The 23,777-nt window shown below is 42.9% G+C and overlaps 1 protein-coding gene across 6 annotated transcripts in view; it reads left to right on the top strand.

Moving 5' to 3' along the window:
* Window positions 1–23,777, top strand: part of LOC119391834 (FK506-binding protein 15) — a 108,787-nt gene that overhangs the window by 8,233 nt on the left and 76,777 nt on the right. For 5 of the 6 annotated variants that reach the window (XM_037659486.2, XM_037659506.2, XM_037659511.2 and 2 more), the window contains exons 4-11: window positions 233–302; window positions 2,018–2,092; window positions 4,376–4,474; window positions 6,207–6,374; window positions 11,222–11,287; window positions 13,792–13,944; window positions 14,856–14,956; window positions 22,585–22,807. In XM_037659486.2, coding sequence (XP_037515414.1) covers window positions 233–302; window positions 2,018–2,092; window positions 4,376–4,474; window positions 6,207–6,374; window positions 11,222–11,287; window positions 13,792–13,944; window positions 14,856–14,956; window positions 22,585–22,807 — 955 coding nt within the window. The remainder of the gene's footprint in view (window positions 1–232; window positions 303–2,017; window positions 2,093–4,375; window positions 4,475–6,206; window positions 6,375–11,221; window positions 11,288–13,791; window positions 13,945–14,855; window positions 14,957–22,584; window positions 22,808–23,777) is intronic. The other variant, XM_037659492.2, reaches the window with a different exon arrangement.

Raw genomic sequence — 23,777 nt, 5'->3', positions numbered from 1 at the left:
ATTTTCTGTGCACTTTTACATTGCATAATTATGGTTATGTTGTGCAGTGTTGTTAATGTTGTCTCTTAACTTGTATAAAGGTTGTTAGGTTTTACATTTGCCATGATGCAAAGGCTGCTGCCATGCTCATTTTAGTTGAGTAAAATTTGACATGGGTACTTTTAGTTCACTGATGCACATGTTTAGGTCAAGTCTTGGCTCTTGTGACCACATTGTTTTTTTTTTTTTCTAGTGAAGGAAAACAGCCAAGCAACCAGGGAAAATTAGGCATTGCAGTGCTAGGAAACCATGATACAACAAATGTAAGTTGTATAAGTTTAAGCATGTGGCCTTTGATCATGCGACAGTGGCAAGAACATTTTCAAATACTGCAAGACACCTGTTTAAACGTTTACCTCTCTACTACCCTCGTTCTGTTACAGCAACATTGTCACTGTTGTTGTCTGCTGTTTCACTGCTAATACAGGCCTGCACTGATCCAGTGCAGAGTCCTGCACAATGTCATGTTGCAAGCTAACATATGGTAACCCAAAACCTTGTGTTTTCAAAAAACATCTTAGCACCTGGAAACAAAGGCAGAATAGGAAAGATGTCGGCAACACAATGACCTAATTTTAAGTTTTTTCCTAGAAAAATTTACTTTTATATGCCATACACAGTAGCATGATACGTGTTAAATTGAAACTGCTATTCCACAAAGACTGTTTTTTTATCGAAGTTTGATAGAGAAGTCATACACAACTTTGACCACTTTTGACTGATTGCCTGTGCCTGTATGATTTCGCACACATCCTTATCTCTTTACCAGGATAAAACCACACAATCTGTACTGCTGCACTCTTGGCAGTGAACAGATAAATGACCATCACAGTACTAATCCTTTACATTTAATCTATGTTTCCTTAGGTGATTATTAATACGTCATCCTGTCTGTCACGCATACAGTACCTCTTTCCGCAAGAAAACAGAAAATTTTATACTACTGCCTCTTCACAATTCACAAAAGGGTTTCATAATCTTTTGAAACAACCTGTTGCAGCTTTTCAGCATGAGTTTTTTAACCGACACACATTGCTAAGTAATAACTCTCATTTACGCAATTAGCATTTTTTTAAGACAGTGTGTCATCCTGTTTAGATAAGCACAACTGCTGTCTATTATTGATTTTATGTCTGTTCCTGTGTTATTGTTAAAGTGCCATATTTTGCACACCGTCTTTTCAGCAAACTCTCTGCTACAGAAACCTGTGCGTTTTTTATATATTCTGCTATACACAAATGTTCAGATCAACGCTTTTAGCTTTAAGCTTTTGATGGCAGCCAATTTTTAAGGCATTGCATAAGCATAAGTTGGCAATGCTCCAGTTCTGAAGGGGGGGTGTTGTAAGATAACACAGGCTTATTAGCTCTAGCTTATGTATCAAACGCATGTATTGGTCTGGTCTGAAAAGCCAGGCTGGGTATCTAAAAACTGTGGTACTCTTTCGGTGGACAATTCACGCCAAACATAAAACAATGCTGGTAGTAATCTTGACAGCTGTCACTTTTTTGTTGTGAAGGTCTACGTTTGATTGCACTTCTTGGTATTATTGAAGTTATGACATATTTGATGTTCTGCAGGGCATTTGCAACCTGCCACTCCTTGGCCATATGCATTGCTTTAGCAATCTTTTTCTTGATTTCTTTCACTGAGATTTGACGTTTCATCAGCAGATTAGTTCGAGATATGTAGCAGTTGTCACTGCCCAGTATATTTTTCTGTCACTGCAACATGAGGGCCACACTACACGCTAGTCTTGATGAAACATATTGTTATACTCTTGTTAGAAAACTGAAAGAGCATCAGTTATGTGTGGTGGCACTGTTTTGCTGCCTTGCTCTGGAAAATATTCATTAGGCCTTTCTTTTCTGCATAATTTCTCTGACATTAACATTTGTGCCATTTCATTTGAAGGTCATGCTTGTGCAACAATTGCTTCCAAGCTAATTCTTGCTCCTTTGTTCGATTTTCCTTTCAGTATAGGCTTATTTTGTACAAAGAGAAGCAGCAACAGGTGGCTGTTGCTGCGATTAATGCACAGTTTGTCATCAAGGTAAGTTGAGCTTGGCTTTTTTTTTTTTCAGCTGACTATTGCCCAACTGCGTAGTAACTTGGTCTTCATAGAGCTTGTATTATCTTCATGACTCGGTAGCCTACTCGCCAACACACTTGTTTATTGCAACTTGCAATATAACAGAATTACCCCCAAAGCACACACGCTGTGGTCTTCTAAGCTAACAGAGAAACTAAACAGTGATCTCAGAGAGCCAGACACTTACACGTGTGTCTTGTCTTAGGTACAACAATCCAAGCATACAGTGACGTCAGAGTGCCACTAACACGCATTCTATCTTAGGTGGAATGACACAACAGAGTTGAGCAATGCACAAGTGAACCAGTTGTTTGGAACTGAGCCATATTTCAAGTGTGCGGTCGTTAAATTCTTAGGAGTGTTTACAGGACCTCAGTAGTTGTGACGTGAATTTTTTTCTGCTTCTCGTAAAAAAGGGATTGAAACTTACTTAGAACTACAGTGAAACCTCGGTGATACGATCACAGCTCATACGAATTTCGGGATGATACGAATTTTTCGTTGGTCCCCGCCAAGGCCCATTGGCCTGCAGTGTAATGGAGTACGGCTGCTGCGAACCGATATTTACCCAGCGACGTTTGATACGAATGTACGCTACTGCCCAGGCATGAAGAGATGCTGACCGCGCTGTCGTGGAAGACGCGCCTAGCACGTGCGAGCGCGGGAACGCAAACGTGGCGATGCGCGCCGCACCGCCAAATCGTCAGAATCACTGTGTAAGAAAAACACTTTTCTAAAGGTGGACGAGGACCGAAAGAAGGCAAGGACGGTCTTGGCGGAGGAGTCAGGCCTCACAACGTCAAAATGCGCGACCGTTGAGGTCACACTTGTGCGGGCACGGTCATAAATCTGCCAAAAAACATCCCCAACGCTTACGCGATAACAAAATGCAGAACATAGGACCGTGGTTCTGTAATTTTGTGTCCTTGATCTATCGCGTCGAAGTGCTACTTTCGTCACTTTCGCTGCAGTACTCCGATTTCATGCAAAAAAGCATACTAAAATTTGGAAGCGGCTACTGCTGTCGCGGGTCACAACACACTTGGTTCATTAATTAAATACGCGCATACGGACCGTATATTTACGAGTGCTGGTATGGTTGCCGACATATAAAAACATAACTGACAATCATTCAGGGTTCTTCCTGACGTTGCTACGGCCCTGAAAAACAATAAATGAAAATGTACGCCAGCTTTCTTTTGTCGCATGCTAATTTTCCATGCTTTCTGGTGATACGAATTTCGGATGATACGAATATTTTTGGTGGTCCCGTGAGATTCGTATCACCGAGGTTTCACTGTATTTGTTTGTGTCCTTTGAATGTAGAAAAAAAAAAGACCATTTCTGCCATGGTGTGCACTTTGTAGCTTTGTCGTGAAAAGTGACAACAGGCATCTAGTACAAGAAATACATACATTATAAGGCAAGTTCTGGCGCACACAAATAAATTTGCGCACCGGTACTAGATCAGACAGGAAAATGTTTGTATAACAACATGCAAAAAAAAATTTGAGAATTGCTATTTGTTGCCATGCAGGGCCTTTCACCTATTGCCAATACAATATGATTTAATATACGTCTTGTATCACTAATATAAGTTAGCAGGGTGGCTGAGTGGGCTAGTCGGTGATACATAATCCTGGGTTGACAGCATGAAAGTCAACATGGACCACAATAAAAAGACAGGGACAAGTACAGACTACCAACTGAAGGTTTGTTAGCAATGTGCCAAATATATACTGGGTGAGAACTGGAAGTTTTATTGCCATTCATGTTCAACTTTCACACTTTAAACCTAAGATTAAGCTGATATTAGGCAACACATGGCTAAATAAGAATTCTTAATTTTGCACGCAGATTCAGGTAGCACATCTAAACAGTCCCTTATAGTTGATGCGAAACACAACGTACCATTCCTGTTGTAACTCAGCAGCTGCTGTTGCACCATCATTTTCTTTTAAATGAATCTGTTATCTTTATGAGAATGAACCAAAAATATGTTTTTTTGTTATGGTTAATAAGCTTACCTCATCCATTAGATGACAATAAAAATTGATGACAAGCAGTGTTTAGGCAGCGAGATGTCTTCGCCTTAGAGTGAAGGACTCCACATAATTTCATTTCATGCGGGCATGTAATTTTCACTTCATAACTGGCTGTTTTATCCTTTGGGCAGCTTTCATGCATTGATTACTTTTATGACTTCATGATGTGCCATGCTGACTTTAATGTTTTTTGTAACAGGTACAAGGCAACAACTTCTTGAGTTTTGTGGATGAGAAGCGCTCCAACTGGTCTGTGAAGTTTGACAGCGAAGCAGCATTGATCAATTTTGCGAAGCAGGTTGGCTACATATTTTGCAAATAATATGGGAGAGCTGCAGGACTGAGTTTGGAATCAAGAAACACTTAAATCCAGTTAGATATGGGAATTTCCTATTGCCTGAGATAATCGAGAAATGAAAATTTCGTGATTATGTTCGTGCATGTGGTGGCATGTGTCAGTGTTGGTTAAAGGTTAACATATTCTTAAAATGTAGATTCTTACTCGTTTTATTCTTCTATAGTCTTGCTTTGAAAGTGTTCCTTCTAATAATAGTAAAACTTCACTTTCGATAAGGAGGATCTGGAATTGGGGACTTTCTGCATGGCAACCCAAGACTCTACTAGATATGTTGATACTCTTATAGTAAGCTGACTTGTCCCTGTTTGCTAAGGCCTTCCCAGGGTAGCAGAAACTAGAATTCCAGGGGGGGGGGGGGGCAAACACAATTTTTGAATATAGTGCAGTGGAATGTTACAATTTAGATATTTGTGGTCTGTGTCACGCAGCCACCGCTACTAGGTGTCATATGCATGGCTTATTTTAGGTTGATCAGTTATCATAAATATATTTTGTTAATTAGCAACGTATTTTGTATTGCCAACAAAGCAGAAAAGTAGCATGCCTCCTTACCTTTATCCCAGTGCTTAGCCTTTTGTCCTGAGTGAAAGTTAGCTTTGGCCAGAGCTATTCACTCAGAGGAAAAGCTGCTTTGCGTACCCCTTGAATATGAACTGTCCAGTTTTACGCAACTTGTCAAGGGCTGGACTCTTTATATAAAATATATGAAATCATACTTGTATTTGAGACACTCAGTGTCCTCAAGTTAATATAAATGCAAGAGTGCAGCTTCATGTGCATGTCCCGTTCTTTTATTTTTCTCAGATTTTGTAGCATTTGGAATCTGGGTATGGTATTTTTAGTTGGCTACAAGACGAATCTATTTTATGGGTCAATAGCAGAAATTTGAGGCTTATGGGCTAAGCCACTTCAGATTAGTATACTCGTTTATTGATGTGTCATTGTTTTGCACAATGCACGGATCAATTTTCACAACATTTCAAATACTATCAAGTTGTCATTAATGGGTCATTTCATGCTCCCACGTGACCAGAAATTTTTTTCTCTTCGAAATATTCTAGCATTTTACTGTTTTCCATGGAAGAAATCGGCATGATTTTTTTTCGATAGCCTGGTGCGCGACTTCGTCGCGCCCTGCTGGACCTAATAAAAGTTGTTTTCATTCATTCATACATTTGAGATGGTCACGAAATTGGCTGGGACGTTTGGCATGGAATGACCCTAATGTGAATTCTACAATGTTGTTTTTAGTTTTATAGTGAAAGAGACTGTCCAGTCAGGTTTAGTGTGCATCACTAGTGTACATTCTCAAGTGTACACAAGCACTAGTGATTGTTTTGGAATGTACTACGAGACAGAATACATATAAATAGTGGACTTATTTGGCCAGTGATGGCCATACTTGCTGACGCCATTGTGGTTGAAGCATTGCTTGTCCTTCTGGGCGAGCGGTCACCCAGTAGAGGGTCTTTTTACCCTCACTTTTAGCAAAGTTTGTTTCTTACCCTATGTAACCATATCAAACTGACCCTCGTGCACCTTGCCGTTCATTATGAGCAGGTGGGACTGAACGTAAACTGCTCTAATTTCTTTACGTTACTTGCCTCCAAAGAGAATCTGTACATATGCTCTCCTTGCCTCCTGATGCATTTGCTTTGTGCCGCTTTTTCAGGTTGTCATAGCAAAGGCAGAAAGTCATGGTGCTGGCCTTGTCGACCTTGATAACATCATAAGCCAGGACTTAACCCTTGGTGATGGGGAGAGTGAGGCCCTCAAAATTGGCAGTACCGCAGTAATTAAGTACACTGCTTGGGTGCTGCGCGACCACAGCCTCAAAAAGGCAAGTGCAGTGCCACTTCTGTCGCCTGGTAAGAAATTACGCGAACCAGTGGCAGAGTTTTAACCCTGGTGTAACTCCAAATGTATCATATGCTCTATGCTAACTTCAGTGCCCCAAAATTCTGATTCAAAAGGGCCCTGAACCAAACTGTTTTGAAGTATTGAAAATGCTTTGGAATGAACAAAAGTGCCTCCCAGTATTGTATTGCCAGAAGAATCTATTAAGGCAAGCTAGTTTGAGCAGATCTGTCACTAGCGGAATGTTCACCTTTCCCATCCATGCTCATCATGCTTGTTCAAAAGGTGTGGGTTAGTGCAGGGCAGGTAACGGGTGCTGCCCCCCTACCTACAGCATTCTCTCAGATATGCACAATTCTTATCAAAATTGCAAGACCTAATATTCGACTACGAAATCCTGTTTAGCTAACTGCATCAATTTATGTACAATACACAGTAACAGTTGGAGCGAGTGCACTGTTCCAGACATCCTGCCTGCTTCCTGTTAACTATCGGCCACTGGCAGCTTTCTGTGGGAATCTGCCCGATGTAACCAGTGGATAGCTGCTCAGAGCATGTCTACTGCCTTTGTTTGAGAAAACGATGTTTAGAAAGAAATGAACTTTGCACTGTGCTTGGAAACTGCACACACTGCACGCAACTACAAAATTTCAGATGTTTACAGATCTGTTTTCAGTCCATGGAATTCCTTTCCTCATCGAGCCAGAGGGTTGGTTCAGGGCCCCTACAAGCATAGAAAAAACTTAGCGCATAGTCTATTTGTAGCGTTTTGAAACTCTGGATCGACCTTTCAGTTATGGATAATTCAGCATACCAATTGCTAATTCTTTGCTGTTAAGTTCTAACTGAAGTATTATTTTTTGTTTTCTTCAAATGCACTCTTTTTGGCCAGAAATAAAGCTGAACAAAGTGTTCTAATTTCCTTGATTTGGAACGGTACGAGGACATCACAGAGTTCATTTATTCAAGATTTTGAGCACTTTAGGAATTTCTGGTATGTAATCCTGAGCCGTGACACAATTTCAACTCTGCCACAAGCTTTGACATGACTACACCTCTCAATTACATAGCGTAGCAGACTAATGAAAAATGCGTCTAATTATTTTTTTTGAAGATTTTTATTCAGAAAGTTCTAAGTCTTTTTCATTTTACCAAAACAATCTTCGCTCTTTTGGAAAACGTTTTTTTTTTTAACTAAAAACTGCTTTTGATAATGTGCAACTGTTACTGATTACTCCACGCATTGGGCACATTTTTGTTTTCCGCTTCATTAGATTGCGCCTAACAAAGAACGAGCCCTTCAAACCATTCCCTTGTTTTTGCTACTGATATTAGGATTTCACCATTTTATCAGTCTTTATATATGGTGTATTGCTGTTGCATCACATTGCTGCAAAATATTGGCAATTGCTGCTATATGGTCGCTGTAGTATACAGTCTGCTTCACAATGGACAAATACAGCGCTCATATTTGTCGATTGTGTCAAAGCCATTTTGGCCATGTGGTTTCTCCAGCTCATTTAGCTCGCTGCCGAAATGGAAGATGGCTGATCCACCCACTGCTTATCGAGTTTGCACAACATTGCCTGTGAAAAGAAAGCAGTGCAGTATCGTGAAGGGCTACAAAGACCGTAGAAAAAGTGTGCAACTTATGCAATGGGCAGCCACTACACCATGAACTTTTGTATGCCTTCTATGGTGAAATCAATCACATACTATACAATGTTCCTGTGCTGTATTATCAGTTGTAATGATTAAATCTTGCTCCTGGATGTTTCCTCGGAAAGGAAAGGGAGCGCCAGAAATGCTTAAGGGGAGACCCTGCTTCGGAGACATATTTCTTTGTTTTTGAGTAAATCTTTATGAAACTTTCGCAGTTTATGTATTTTTATGTCCTGATTTCAAATATGCAATTATTTTTCTAGTACACTATGCTGTTTTCAAAATATAATATATTTCATGTATATTGTTGGGAGCAAGATTTATTTATAAATTGTGAGAGTTATAAAGCAAATCAGTATCACAATAAGCTGGAATGAATACTGTATGAAATAAAACAAGAATAGATGTTCTAGGCCCATTTGAACAAAAGTTAGCGATGTCGAGCTCGGTCAAACCGGGATCAAGCTGGGAATGTTCAACATACCATAACTTTTGTTCAAATGGGCCTAGAACATCCATTCTTGTTTTATTGCATACAGTATTCATTCCAGGTTATTGTGATATGCTGATTTGCTTGATAACTCTCACAGTTTAGAAATAAAGCCTGCTCCTAACAATACAAAAACTATTTAATAGTTTCAAAACTACATATTGTATTAGAACAATAATTGCATGTTTGAAATTAGCACAGAAAAATACATAAGCTATGAAAGTTGCATAATGATATGCTCAAAAACAAGAAACATGTTTCAGAAGCATGGTCTCCCCTTAACCATTATAACCGATGATGTGGCATGGAGGAATTGTTGAAACTGACCTGTACAGTAAAGCCTCGGTGATACGATCACAGCTCGTACGAATTTCGGGGTGATACGAGTTTTTCTGTGGTCCCGGCCAAGGCCCATTAGCCTGCAATGTATTGGAGTACGGTTGTTGTGAACCGATTTGCACCCCGCGACGTTTGATACGAACGTACGCTAGCGCACAGGTACCGTATGAACAGGTGCTGCCCGTGCTGTTGCGGAAGACGCGGCAGTCACGCGCAGGCGCGGGCATGCGCGCTGCGCGACCATCAGCGGTGCGTCATTGCCTCCGAGATAGTGTGCGCAAATCTTGGAGGCCTATAGGCGCCTTCGTGTTTAAATTGCAGATGACGTTGACGTCGCGTTTTTTTTTTTTTTTTTTTTCGACGCGTTGACGCGTGCTCCTGTGCTCGAGGCAGCAGTGTCTTTGTAACGTGCCTGCCACGTCGATGCAAGCCATGTCCCCGCAATCAGACGTTCTATGATACAGGACTGAAACTTGGGTTGTGGGTCCGTCATGAAGTCCCATTAAAGGTGGACAAAGACCCCAAGAGACGAAGCGGACGGTCTTTGCGAAGGAGCTTGGCCTCTATCTATCGTGTGCAAAGCGCTTCTTAAGTCACTTTCGCCGCAGTACTCTGGTGTCATGCAGAAAAGCGTAGTAAGATTAGGAAGGGGCTACTAGTGGTCACGGGGCACAACACATCTGGTTCATTAATTACACACACGCGCATGCACCGTATATTTAAGAGTATAAGTATGATCATTGTCGTCTAAAAACTTTACTGGCAATCATTCAGAGCTGTTCATGACGCCGCTGTGGCCCTGAGAAACAGTAAATCAAAATGTATGCCAACTTTCTTTTGTCGCATACTAATTTCCCATGTTTTCCGGTGATAGAATTTCGGATGATACGAATATTTTTAGTAACCCTGCGAGATTCGTATCACCGAGGTTTTACTGTAGTCATAAGTGGGCTCAACTGTATCAACACTGCTGTGATATTGACATAGCACAGAAATTGCTGGCATCGTGCAGCAGTCAGCCTAAAGGGAGAGAATACATTTTATTTAAAGCAGAGCCATGTGAATAACTTAGTCATGGCATCTACATAGCCATTAGAGGAGTCTGCCGGCACTCCTCCACTGTCACAGGGCTACATGTGGGGTAAAGTTTGACCAGGTTTACTTATTTAGCAGGGTGTCTCTCTGGACAGCCGCCATGAATACGAGCTTTGTCCAGAAAGCCATCCCATGCCATATGAGCTGGTTTGCCAAGCTTGGATAATGTTACTCATTTGAAAAAAAAAACTTGACAAAGAGTGCTGTGCAATCCTCTCCTTGTTATATGAACATGTGGCAGCCACTCTAATGCAATGGCAAGAATAGAATGAGACAGTGTTTCAGTAGTTCATGACACATACATTGCCTAGGCTGAAACTGGTTCATAGAAGCGTGTTATGTTTGTAAATTATTTAGGGCATTTGAATGCTTGTTCAAAATACATTTTTTTCTTTGGTTTATAAGATTTACATAATCATTTAATACGCAAGAAGAAGAGTTTAAAATATTGCTAGTACTACTTCCTTGGGGGGTTCTAAACAGTTGCTCAATAGTCAGGACAGTAAATAAATTTGTGTTGTCACTTTCCTTTGGTTCTAGTGGAGGTCCTTGCTCTCACCACCAAGCAATGGAACTTTGCAAGGGCTGAAGCATTTATATGCCATGGTTCAGGGCATTGATTCTTGACGCACAGTTTATAGAAACATTGCCGCCAAGATTTAGAGCTACAGCGTACCTTTATTTGAATCCTGCAGAGGCCAGATGCACATAGCCAGAATGAATTTGTCTTGCGCTACTTGTAACTCTGGTTTGTTTGAACAGATGCCATGTTTGTAGCTTGAGGTAGAATTTGAGTGTGTGGATATGTGTAAAAAAAAAACCTGCACGTGTAGAGTGCAGGTGGGAGCCTGGAGGAGCACATCATTTTTACCATGGCTTATTCACCAACACGGTTGAGTTTGATTTGTACATTGACCAAGCCTGCTTCTTGAGCCTTGGGCAACTTGTGGTTATGGTTTATTCACACAAGTACCTAGTTTCTGTTATCACAAGTTGGCTGCATTTTGTGTTTTACACAAGCTTGTCTTGGCATAGAGCCCCTCTTATCTCTGCATGTATGTGTGTGTTTGGGCAAGGGAGTGAATCGATAGGTGGTTGATAAATGAATGGGTGATATGTGGGGATGTGTCGGCTGTCTGAGCATTGAGCTATCAGTTGCCTTTGTCTTTGTACAAGTGCCTTTCAGTGGATTGTGTTGCAAAACTGGCCACCTCGAGTTATCAGCGACTTGTCTTTGTTTCCAGGTCCTTGACACTACTGACATTGACGAGCCACAGAAGCTCAAGCTTGGCAGAGGAAAACAAGTCAAGGTAGGATTGCTTCCTTGTCTTTCTGTGTCATCTGCTTTTTTTTTTTTTTTTTTCTGGCACGGTTTTTGTGCATTTCAGCTTACGTCAACCTAGCACTGTGACAAATGTGAGGAACAAGTGATAACTTTATAAGGTACTAGTACTCGAATAATCATACTGACTGACTGAAGGAAGTGTGAATTATCGATACTGTAATTTTCTATTAAATTTCTTTTTCTTGCAAAGGGGCACTGCCAGTGCCTGAGCAGTGGAACCAAAGGGTTGCTTGCACAAGAAACTGCCCTCAAGGAGATGCCTATAGCGCTAGAAAAGAAACACTACGATGAATTTACTGATGAGTTATACACTGAAACCTCTATTTGTAATTTCACTGTAAGTAGGTTGACTACCAGCTGAGAAAAGGAAGGTCATTACATTTTTGAGCTAGTGTTATGCCAAAACCCATGCAGTAGTTGGTATGACAGTCTGATGTCACAGATTCTGAAGTATATTTTGTATTTGGGCCATTGTGCTTCACTAAAAGATTTTAAAACTTGCTAGGTTAGGTCTTTGTTCTTTTAGAATACAATATGGTAGTCCATCCGTAATGCCAAAAGTTGACTAGGTCCGTGCAGGCTTTCAATATTCGCGGCATTATGGGAATGGAAGGTGGTGTTGCCATCCGTAGCTTGTTCTAGCCCTCTTTCTGGCTTACAAAACCTCCTCTCGTTTTAAGAGAGGCTATTCAATTTTTTGCAAGACACGCACAACTGCTTGTCTCCATCCATAAAAAGTTTCTGCGCAAAACACTCCAAGAATATGTCATCCCAACATGGCTGGAAGTCGACCCTTGCCCAGTTATTTTCTTGCTTTAGTGTCCCCTAAACCTTAAGGGAGACACACTGTGTTAAGCGTACACAATAAGCAGTGCAGACTGGAGCTGATGCCAAGTTATGTGCATAGGCATTTGCGTGGGGATTCATGCAGTGGGTGCGGGAAGGACCACTAGAGAGATAAAAGATAAAGAAAAAGATAGCTACATCATCACAAATCCATGTGCATAGGTACTTTACTACGCAAGGCAATCGAGGTCTGTGCGACACACACTTCCACAATTTCCTGTTGCATCTGTCCCCTGTGACTGTACAGAATAGTGGTGTTTGTAAACTAGGGTACTCATTCATAAATCACGGTGGGGATGTGACAGGTACAAGCTAGCCTTTCTCTCGGCATCCCGTTAGTGCAGCGCCCAGTCTGCATGATATATAAATACCCTTTTCCTTCCTGCTGGTCCTTCTTGCACATGCTATATGTCAGATGTCAATATATGGCATGTGGTTTGGCATTAAAGCTTTCAGTTGGCAGTTAGTACTCATAATGTGTTTTTTTTTTTTACCATGTTCAGGCTTTTCGTGCTGTCCTTCACCTATGGAACTGTACCAACTGGCCCAGCCTTTTACCCTACTGTTAGCTTGTCTATTCAGGCACTTACGCAGTGGCACATACCCATTGTGGAGGATTGGACAATAACACTCAAATACCTAATATCACAAGCCCTGTTTCACTTACTGAAGAGATGAAGTCGTCTGTTCGGGCACCAAACTAATGGAGGACATACATTAGCCAAAGTTGGCATAAAAGAAGCTGGATACAGACATACTATAAAGTGGGAGAAGTACTAAAACAATGCTAGCTACATGAACATACAAGGCAAAATATAACCGACCAAAGAAGCATTCTCTATGAAACAAGAAGTCATTAGTACACCAAGGAGCACACAGCTTTCGCGTCTTGTATTCAACTTGTAAGATTTTTAAACATATCTGACCTACTGTAACAATGGAACTTATAGTAAAAACATTCATGTAACTGTAATAGCGGTGTTGTCATAAGGTCCATTCGTTTCGCCTGCACTTTGTGAACTGGTTCGCAGTGGCACTGCACCATGGTATTCATTTCGAAAAAATGCAGCCATCATGCACAGCTAGTTCACGAATTGCCTGCACGTTGTCGTGAGGCAGTGCCTAGTTCGTGCAGCACAAGATAGCTGGAACCGCAGCAGACGACAAAGCTGACTTATTCGTGTCTAGTATTTTAATGTTGTCTAACAAGTATACACCAGTGAAGTTGTTCCGTTAGTTGCAAATGTGAGCAAATGCCAGGCAACGTAAACGTCGCCTACTTTCACAAATAACAGCCGCCAAAACCCGCGAGACAGCTGACCGTAGCATAAGGCTTGCACGGCATCTGCACTCTTGTAGCCATTTCGGCATCGCATTGCTGCTGCACTTGCGAAACGTTCCCTGCACGATGACAACACCCAGATGTCACCACCATGCACCAGTTCAGGTAGTGCAGGGTGAATCAAACAGACCCACAGCTTCTATGAATTATTTGCTGGGACAAAATGTGTGTGCTTGGTAGTTAGTGATGAACAAATTAGTGTAATGTAGTGCACTTCTGGTTAAAAAACAAAACAAACAAGGTTTCCTTTGCGTGTAATTTTTTTTTCCCTGCCACAACAGGGTTTAGAAGAGGGCCTTGTTGGGTGTAGAAGGAATTCTCGCCGGTTCCTGGTGGTGCCTCCATCACAGGGTTATGGCTCCAAGGGCCTGGGGACCACTGTACCACCAAATGCCATTTTGGTGTTTGATGTATCTGTTGGACCCATTAGCAAGGTGATGCAAGTTTTCTTTGGTCAACCATGCATGGAGAATGTTGCATTGTTTGTAGTACAACAGAAAGGCTTCATATTTTCTGAGACCGTGGACAATTCCACGAAGTGTCGTTCAAGTACGTTCTGTACTTGAGTGACATTTCGTTGTAAAATATTTACATTTTCAGCTGTTCTTTAATGCTCTTTCAAGAGTTATAGCCTCTGCCTTCTTGGGAAGACTGTGAAGGTTATACTTTCAACTGTGGGGCTGTAATATTGAAGGCAGAAAGATACTTAGTAGTTTGGAGAAATTGGAATGGGGTGGCAATGTGGCGGGCAGTTACTACCCAACCGCTGCACTGTTTGGCCGAAGCTCTTTGGGGTAATAACTGCAGATTTGGGAGAAATGTGGCCCTCTTCATTTCCACCTCTCTTTCGACAGCACATTTGGGCCATCTTGGTTTATTGAAACACGCGAGGTTGAGCCAGCCACTGGTTTCGTTATGATGCGATGTAGTAGTCACCCCCTCCCTCCATACACGCACACATAACTTTTTTTTTAATTTATCAAAAAGATTGTGCCGGAGTCAAAGAAGTTATGAGTCCACTCATCTAGACCAGCTGGATTGGGGAGTTGAAAGCAGCATCAGCACTCCTGTTTGCCATCTCTTGTCTTGCTTGCCAATCCTTTTGTGTCGTAGATATAGCAGTAGCATAGTTTATCACTACAATGTGATAGTGCTCTGTAATGCCCCTTTAACTGGTGCTAGATGTAGGTGCTTTTACACACAATATCACTTTACATTAGTTGAAGTTTAAGCCTCTTATTGCTCCGACCTGCCCAATATGCTGTGAGAGAGATCTTTATTATTATTTTTTTAATGCTGTTGCACACTTGTTTTGCTTTGTCCCATTCTGTTTGTTCTAATGCAGTCGAAGTCAGCTACGAAGGAAAGTACGCCACGATCGTCCACTCCAGTTTCTGTTGCAGCTGAGGACACTGACAGGAAAGATGGAAGGAGTTATTCGCACGGGTTTGTGGCACTCTTTTCCTTTGTGCACTTGTTTGTAATTAGGCTTCCATATAATGAAATACTAGTACTTTCAATTGAAAAATTTCATTAAACTGAGAATTACGAGGTTTGTATGTTAAAGTAGCTAAAAGAGTTTGTAAGCCTCCTGAGCACTTGTGGTAGTTGAAACTTTGTCAGTAAGCATCTGTGCACAAAAGGCTACAAGGGATGTATATTATTAATTCACAATTAAACGCACTATCATGTCGTATGCTATCAGCATAATTCACAATGGCACAGAAATGTGCATTAGGAACCAGCCTTGTGGTTCAGTTTGCATTCAGTGCTCAATGTGCCATTGAATGAAATCTTCATATCTAGCAGCCAGTGCTGGTCTTTCAAGTGCAGCGACATGATAGCTGCGCCACTTGCGCCAAACTGCTCCAAAAGACAAATCCTGCTACATCCTGCTACATTTTTGCTATGCTGCACCAAACGTGGTGTTGTCGTATTTCAAAAATCGAAACTGAGACGAAATGCCCAAGCATGCATCCTACAGTTGCAAGCAACATATATCCTTCTATCCTCACAGGCACACATTATGCTACAGTGGCTGTAACCATGCGTAGATCAAGGAAAACATGCGATCTTGTGCTGTGCTGGTCAGGCTACATATCTATTGCAGCATAGACCACTTATAACGTCGCCGGAGGAGTGAATATCCGCACTATAACCAAACACCACCTTTCAAAGGATGCACATGTGCAAGATGTGACGAACAGGCAGCCATGCCATTCCGCGAATTGAGTCGTGCAACTGGGATGTAAATTCGCATTCTCTTAAATTTGCAAACGTTGAAAGGTTAGCATACGCAGACTTGCGGTGCCAACAAAACGAATGCAAAAAAAGAACGCTGTATCAGAAAGTTGCCGATTAACTTTTCAGAGCTCCTCGTTTATGCACCGGACTTCCCCGCAGAACGGCAACCGAATTTCTGCATGCTTTCGATTTCCCAGGCGCGACACAAAAAGCATTGGTGACCGTGAACCAGCACTCAAGTGTTGCACACGCATGCCGTCATTTTGGTTGACGATGCGAGTCACCCCTTTCGGAGTATAAGTAACCACTGCAAAGTGTTTCGTTGACTCGGCACCAAACTGCAAATCGGCGGCCCCTACAGATGAGGCGGTTAGCGCTTGTTAGGCCTTGCTGCAGGTTGGCAACTTGGTGTGCCATCGCAGGAAGCTTGCCCTAGACAACATGAGATCGGGCACTACAGAGATCGCACTCATGAGCTAAACCAAGTGCAGCATGCGTGAAACCAAGTTTGAGTTCGCGGTCGGGAGAACTGCCGCGGTAACTACCGTGTGTAAACCTGGTAAGCTTGCAAGTCCGCCTGCTGGTGGCAAAGGCAAAAGCCCGCATAGCAAAGCCTTTACATTTGTGGAACACCGCCTACACTGATGGCAGAATTGAGGTAGCACGCGCGATATCTGCATTCTACAACCCAACAACCTCATTACAACAGAACTTCACAATGAAGAGGATTTTGGTCTGTTGTAAAGGGAGTATGTAAAATACAAATACTGTTACAACAGACTTCTATGTAAACACTGAATGGGTCTGTTATAACCGGAGAGAATTAGAAGTCAAAAACACGGTCTTAATCTTTACGGGGACCAAAAAAAAATGTGATTTTTGGAAAATCGCATTTTCAGTTTCTGTAGCCCTTTTCTATCTGATTCCAAAATATCTTCACTGAAAACTACATAGAAGTGCTATAAAAAAATTTTTGTGTCTGCCAACATGGTGAAAATTTTAAAAAAAAAGAAAAAAAAGCAGCGTTTTCCGAAACTATAGCTCGGCAGCGGCACAACTGGGTGCCACCATTTTGGGCTCGTCGTAAAGAGCATTTCTCCGTGTTCAAGTTCTTCGTTTGAGGTAGCTCCTCCATTCAGTAACAAGAGTGCAAAAAGCACATGTTTGAAGTTCAGTTCAAAGCCTCCAATTGACTGCTTCTGCCGTGATGCTCGCTTCGGGAGCGTCGTCTGCCGCTTGTGCGTCGAGAGTTCATGGCTGTCGAAACTTGCGTTACTTAGTGGCGCGTTCACACTTGTTCTGTGTTCACGGGTCGACGATAATTTAGAACGCTTTAGTTTGGCAGCTGTAAACGGAAGCTCAATCATCAGATTACAATAGCGCGCCGCACTCGTCGCGAACTGACTCGTTGGACCGCTGTTAGAGGTTCTTCTTATCAGCACTTCGGAGTTTATGACGAAGACCATCGTGGGACAACTCTTTGTACTCGCGATCGAGCGTGACGTACTTTGAAACATCGGGCACTGCTGCCACGCACATCGCCACCGAGCTTTCTACTCGATGTCATGGCTAGGCATAACTCCGTTCACGGCGCCGACGTACGAGACAAATCTGAACGTTGTGGACAAGAACATCGCGTTAGCGGACATGCGAAAGCGAAGAAGCCGCAATGTCCTTTGCCGCAAGCAACGAATCGCATCGCCCTTTGGCTCCTCAGAACCGCGGATGGGCATTTTGCGCATCGGCAGCGGACCCCCCGGCTAAGCTCACCGCGCAGCGACCGCTCGAAGAAGCGGTGGCAGCGGCTAGCAATTTCGCGTGTCAGCGTCCCAAAACGCAACACCAAGCACGCTGCGCGCCAATTTTTTGTCGCTACAGCTAGGCATAGCTGATCATTGACAGACCGAAGATCTGCGGCCTTCGTTCTTAAATCGGTACGTTGATATACGCGGCGCACTGTTCCCCATCCCAAAAGTATGCTAAGCGATGTTTGAAGTCGGAAGTTATTGAATTTGGGATGTCCATGGTAGAAAAGTCCACTCTAAAGGAGTCCTGACCACCTTGCTGGCTTGACATTTTAGTCAATTATATCCGAATATCTGTTGTACCAGAATCCGTTGTAAACGAAGCTCAATGGAACAAATATGGAGGTTGGCATAACGCCGCAAAATGGTATGTAGTATCCGAATGTCTGTTGTAACGAGATTATAGTGTATTTTCAGGACAAAAAAAAAACATTGTTTATCCTTCCATCATTGAAATCGATGTAACACGAAAGTGAAACCTGTCCTCACAGAAGTAGTTGAAAGTTTATTATACATTGATATACGAGAGCTTGCCCAATGTCTATCGGTGTTTGGCAGCTATAGCACTGCTTGATGTGGATGCACTCACAATGATGCCTGGTGGCACATCTCCATCCCGACTACTAACGTCCATGAACATAATTAAACCTTTGTGGTAGCTGTAGTAATTAACATACACCTGGACACAGCATGTAGCGAATCCCATGCAAAGATGGCTTCAACATGCACATAATGAACATGCCCATAATGCTCGACATGCACTCTTTCAAAGCGTCGTCATTTGAGGAAAGAAACTGCGAGGTGTACGCTACCAAGTGGTTGGTGCCAGTGCTCTTGAAGCAGTAGGCGGCGGAGAAACACCGCTAGTCTATTTGGAAGTGGCCCTATGCTGGCGAGGAAGCATCACACGCTGACGCAAGAGGCTAATCATGTAACTGCGTCATCAGGGAATTGCATCACCATGGACGCCACATTTCACCGACCATAGAGTTTTCTACAATATTGCAGCAGAAGCCTCCACCGCGCTGAGACAAACGAATCGTTCGCAGTCGGTGCTCTTTAGTGTCATGATGCATTACTCGTGGCCTCTGAGATTGGCTCTGGCAACACGCCGTTGCTAGTGTTGCTCAGGCCGTTCCATTCGTACAGGGAGAGCATAATCGGAGAAAGTGGTGTGACAGCCAGAAGAGCGTCGGTTATTGGCTGAGCTTTACTGAGCTTGGGCTAAGGTTGCCATCTCGTGGAATGTTAGACTTGACAGAAATATTACACCTGACGGGGCTAGAAACGTGGTGGGAGGCGTGATGTGTGTCGCGTGTCCCCTCAAGTCAGGCTGGGATTTTTAACGTTTCAAGTGGGGGACGTGGTGTGACAGCCAGGCGAGCTTCGCAGAGCTATTTTTAATAGGGATGGATGCCATGAGCGAGGCTTGGGCTAAAGTCGCCACCTTGCGGTGTAAGGCGTTGACAAAATTACTTCTTTTGGAAACGCGCCGAGTGAGAGGACTGTAGCATCGGTGCAATGGCGCATTGCCGGAGCTAATCACAGAGGCCATGCATTACTTCACTCTACTGTTGCCAGACGGTGACACCACCTTGCCAAACGAGAGCACTGTGAGAGGAAAGTGTGAGAGATAAAAGGCGCATTCATGAAGCTTCTTGCATGTGCGACTGTGGCGCAGTGGTTGGAGAATCCGTCACCTATTGTCGCGGGCTGAGAGGTCATGGGTTCGGCTCCCGTTTACGGAACATTTTTTTTTTCTAGTTTTTTTCTTTGCCATCTGATCGTGTGCATTTTGCTGACATATTTCCGTGATGGAAATACGTCATGAAAGTCTTCGTGGACCCCGGCATAAAACACTTTCGTGTTAAAAATCAAGAAGCCAAAGAGCGATACCTTGCACCTGATGCAGGCGCCTGTTTGGTGCGGAGCGCGGACACGGAATGCACGTCAAGCAGCCATAGCAAAGGCTTCTCCGGCGCCTAGACAGCCCTTCCCCACACACTGCACCTGCATGCACATGATGCATCCTTTTTCTTTTTTTTCTTCCTGCTCTGCTCCTCGTCAGTTCGCTCTGCGTCCCCTCCTCCTTCGTAACTCCTTCGTCGATCTCTTTCTTCAGCCGGTGCACCTCCGTTGAGAAGCGTGCTCGCTACCTGGCTTCTCTGAGCTGCATTATAACTGGCTTTCATCTTGAAGGCCGTGTAATAAGCTGTATATGTATACATGGAGTTCTGGGGGAGGGTAAAGGGGAGTAAGAAATGACCACTTTATAGCCGGTCCTGTACTATAAGCAGTTACGTTGCAAGTGGTCCGAGCTGTACGTGCATGGAATGTTATGGAATGCTGCTGAGTTCCGCCTTATTTAGCTGTTTTAGTTTTCACAAATTGAATTTTTCCACTCGGCAATGAGCCTTTAGCTGCTCCAAATGCCTTTTTCTCTGTTATGAAATGCTCTTTTGGCTGCTCCAAAGTCCTTTCTTTTCTGCTCCAAAACACACTTTTGGCTGCTCCAAAAACCTGAGTTACACACACTGCCAAGCACCAGGTCAGAGTACCACTTTCACCTTTAGAATAACCACTGGGTGCCTGGCAGCACTGGGGATCAAACCCAGTACCTCTTGCCTTGGAGGCAGACGCTCTACTTAAAGCAGTTTGCTGGGTTAGTTGGGATACTGAACTTTGATGCATGTCCACTGCTGAAGTGAAATAGGTAAAAACAAAAACATGCAGACACGTAAAGAAAAAAACATGTCGTGTTGCAGCATCTGTCGGCGCTTGCTGACTGCATATAAAAACCCGTTCCTTCTGTGTAATAAATTTATTTGAAGACCAGTGTACATACTGCCGATTTTTCTTTCCTTGTCTGCACGTTTTTTACTATTTCGCTTAAATGCTGTAAACGCATCAAAGTGTAGACATGATAGCTGCAAATGTTGGTCAGTTTGGACACCTCCTTGCTGACATATAAAGTGCAGCTCTCAATCACGATGTGAGAAACAAATAATGAATTATTGGCTCAAATAAACATGCAAGGAAGTTGTTTTCAGGTGATGTATATGCGGGATGGCTTCTTGTCTGTTCACCTTTTCAATGAATGCTCTCTGGGTGCCGCCATAATCCCCTCTAGGCTGTTGAAAATATGTGTGACTTCCCAAAAAGGCACTGCCGAGGCAGCGGCATCAGCCTTTAATCTCCCGTACAACAATCCAGAAAGGAGATTCTCTCTATTCGTTGAAAACGCCTGTAACTGAAAGGAAAATCGGGGCTCTGATGCCAGATGCATTGCTGCCTCCTCCTTGATACCAAGCATGCTGCCACATGCCGCACCAAAGTGGTTGTACTAGTCCCCTTAACAGCTTCAAAGTAAATAAATTTAACTGTGAAAAGTTGTATCGTCTCATGGATGGATGCCAACTGAAGGTGCTTACATTTCTCAGCTGTAAACAGCAAGTCCGCAGTATCAGAGTCATAGATGCTAAGGAACACTTTGCCAAAATGTCCACATGCTTAGGTTCTACAGCAGCAAGCGGAGCCACTGAAGAAGAGATGTCTGCCAGTGCATGCCACTGGGATGTTGTGAGCACTCAGATATGAGCAGGCTATGGGCCGACACGCTTGAACAGTAGCTTCCCTGTCTGGAAAGTGGCAGTCTTTGCCCAGCCTCATGGTGCAAAAGCACACGTGTAAGCTGGTGTGGCACAACCGTCACTAGGCAACGCAAATGCATGCACACACTCTCAGACTATGCAGGGACAAATAAACAGCAATGCTTGGCTGGGGCACAAGTAAGCAGAGATGAAGAGCATTTTCTTGGCTTTTTCACTTGTTACTCTGTGCATGGGAAATGCTATTTTTAATTACTAATTTTTTTATTTGCCCATGCCTGAGGTACCAGTCATTTGCTGAGAAATTCTTGCTTTCTGCTCCTATTTACTTTTTTATAAATTACCGTATTTACTCGATTCTACTGCGCCCTCGATTGTAACGCACACCCGTTTTTCACGACCAAAAAAAAAGTAATACATCGATTGTAATGCGCACCCATTTTTCGTGAGAGAAAAGAACAAAAAAGTCCGTAGGAGTCAAACTTCGCACATTCAGAAGAACAAGTATTTGGGTTTTAAAGAACTAAAGTTTCAAAAAAGTAAAACACAAAGTCAAAAAGCGGGCCTTGCCGCTAAAACTGTCACCACTACGGCGGCGATACTAGTTGTGTAATGGATCAGTCCTCGTCGCTGTCAACGCTCTTTGATTTCGGGAAGCCGGCCCTGCTTTGGTCCACTGAAACCTTTTCGTGAAGCTTTGCTGTAAAAAATCTTCTGCTTCTGTTTGCGCCAGTCTCGCACGCACGTTTCGGGAACTCCGAATGACCGCGATGCGGCCCGATTTCCGTCCGTCTCTGCACATGTAATAATTATTCTTTTAAATGCGGCATCGTGGTGCACTCGTCGAGTATTTGGAGTCTGCACTTCGATACCGTCGATGCGAACGCAGAACGGGATGACAATCTCCTCAGCACACGTACGAACTGAAACAATAAGCAGAAATGGCCGAGGCGCGTAGGAGGCGGCCATTTTGAAATGCCGATGGCAATATGATAACAGAGTTTTTTTTTTTTTTTCGGTACTCGATTGTAACGCGCATGCGATTTTTGGACTCGTTTTACCGGAAAAAAAAGTGCGCGTTAGATTCGAGTAAATACGGTACTATGTATACGGCATTACAAAAGGAGCTTTTGTAATGCCTCTCCCCATTTTCATGCTGTGGCTTTGCTATTCTGCAGCTTTTATTAGGAGAAGAGCACCAAGTCTGGCTAGTTGGTTTAGATTCATAATGACGACTAAAACTGCGCTAAAAACACAGACAAAGACGAGAAAAACAGGACTCGCGCAGTCCTGTTTTCCTCGTCTTTGTCTTTGTGTTTTTAGCGCAGTTTTAGTCATCATTATGAATTTTATTAGGAGACTTTGAAACTAGTCACACATTTGCATGTTTTTGTTTTTCCCTTTTTTTATTTTAAAGCAGCAGTGTGGATGAACCAGCCCGTTCCAGAGCACCTTCTGCTCCCCCAGACTGGCCACCGCAGCAGCAGCCAGCCGCCACTTCAGCCACAGCTCCAGCTGCAGTCGGCAGTGGCGAGAGCGACAAAGCACGGCTACTTTCACGCATGGCCAAAATAGGTGCCCAAATGCTGCCCATGGCCGGACCAGTGCCGGCTCAGCCCAGCAGCGACTCCGAAGTGGAGGTGACCGACATATCTTTATGCAAAAAGACAGTGATGTGAAGTTTAGAAGTTGAAAGCCAACAAAAAGGAATATTATTATTAAATTGATCTTGATGGTACTATTAACGGGGCACTTGACATGCTGGCACACAAGTATGTCAGAGTGTAAGGAATTTATGAGAATGGAAACCTAGCTAATTGTAGACAAGGTATATTATGCAACTGCTGCGCTCTGTTTTCATGTTCCAGATGCACACAAGAGGTATTTCAGTTCACTTAACCTATGTGCTTAGGCACAGGCTGCAATAAAAAGAAAAATCATCTGGCAGGATTTGAAAAGCTGAAGGAGCTTGGCCGTTCACTCTGCCAGCAGCCAACATTACAGTAGCTCATCAACAGCTGAAAAGCAAAAACAAAAAATAGAAGCTGGAGCTGTCTTTATGTGCACTTTGTTTGCTCTGCACACCACATATAGCTATAAAGGTTGGCCGAAATGTTTGAAGCTGCATTCCCTACCCATTTAATGCACTTGGCAACTTAGCTCAAAGGAATCTGAATGGGAAAATGTTGACTTTAGCGGGATGGGAGGAATTTACTATAAGGCTGGGGAAAGCCTTTCTAAAGGTTGGGACTAGGCTTATGCGAATAACACTTTTTGGTTCAAACCGAAGCTGAAGTGAATGGTAATTATACTAGTATCAAGTAATTTCAAAGCAGATTTGAATACCGTAGACTCTCAGTAAACTGAAATTTCTGAAACGAAATTGCTGCTTAAATGAAACTGCTGCTTCTAACATGATGGTTTCATAGTTGAATTCCGCACCCCGGTTCATCTCTCAGTAAACAGAACTCCTGTTAAATGGAACATATTTTGCTTGGTCCCTTCAGGTTCCGTTTAATGAAAGTCTACTGTACTAGCAGGATTTGAATAGTAGTAGGGGGTGAGCTATAAGTGATAAAATAAGTTACATTTTAAAATATTCTATACTTA

Source organism: Rhipicephalus sanguineus, chromosome 1 (genome assembly GCF_013339695.2).
Source record: "Rhipicephalus sanguineus isolate Rsan-2018 chromosome 1, BIME_Rsan_1.4, whole genome shotgun sequence".
NCBI classification, from domain to species: domain Eukaryota; kingdom Metazoa; phylum Arthropoda; class Arachnida; order Ixodida; family Ixodidae; genus Rhipicephalus; species Rhipicephalus sanguineus.
The sequence above is the reverse complement of the archived record's forward strand: the minus strand, read 5'-3'. Positions and strand labels throughout refer to the sequence as shown.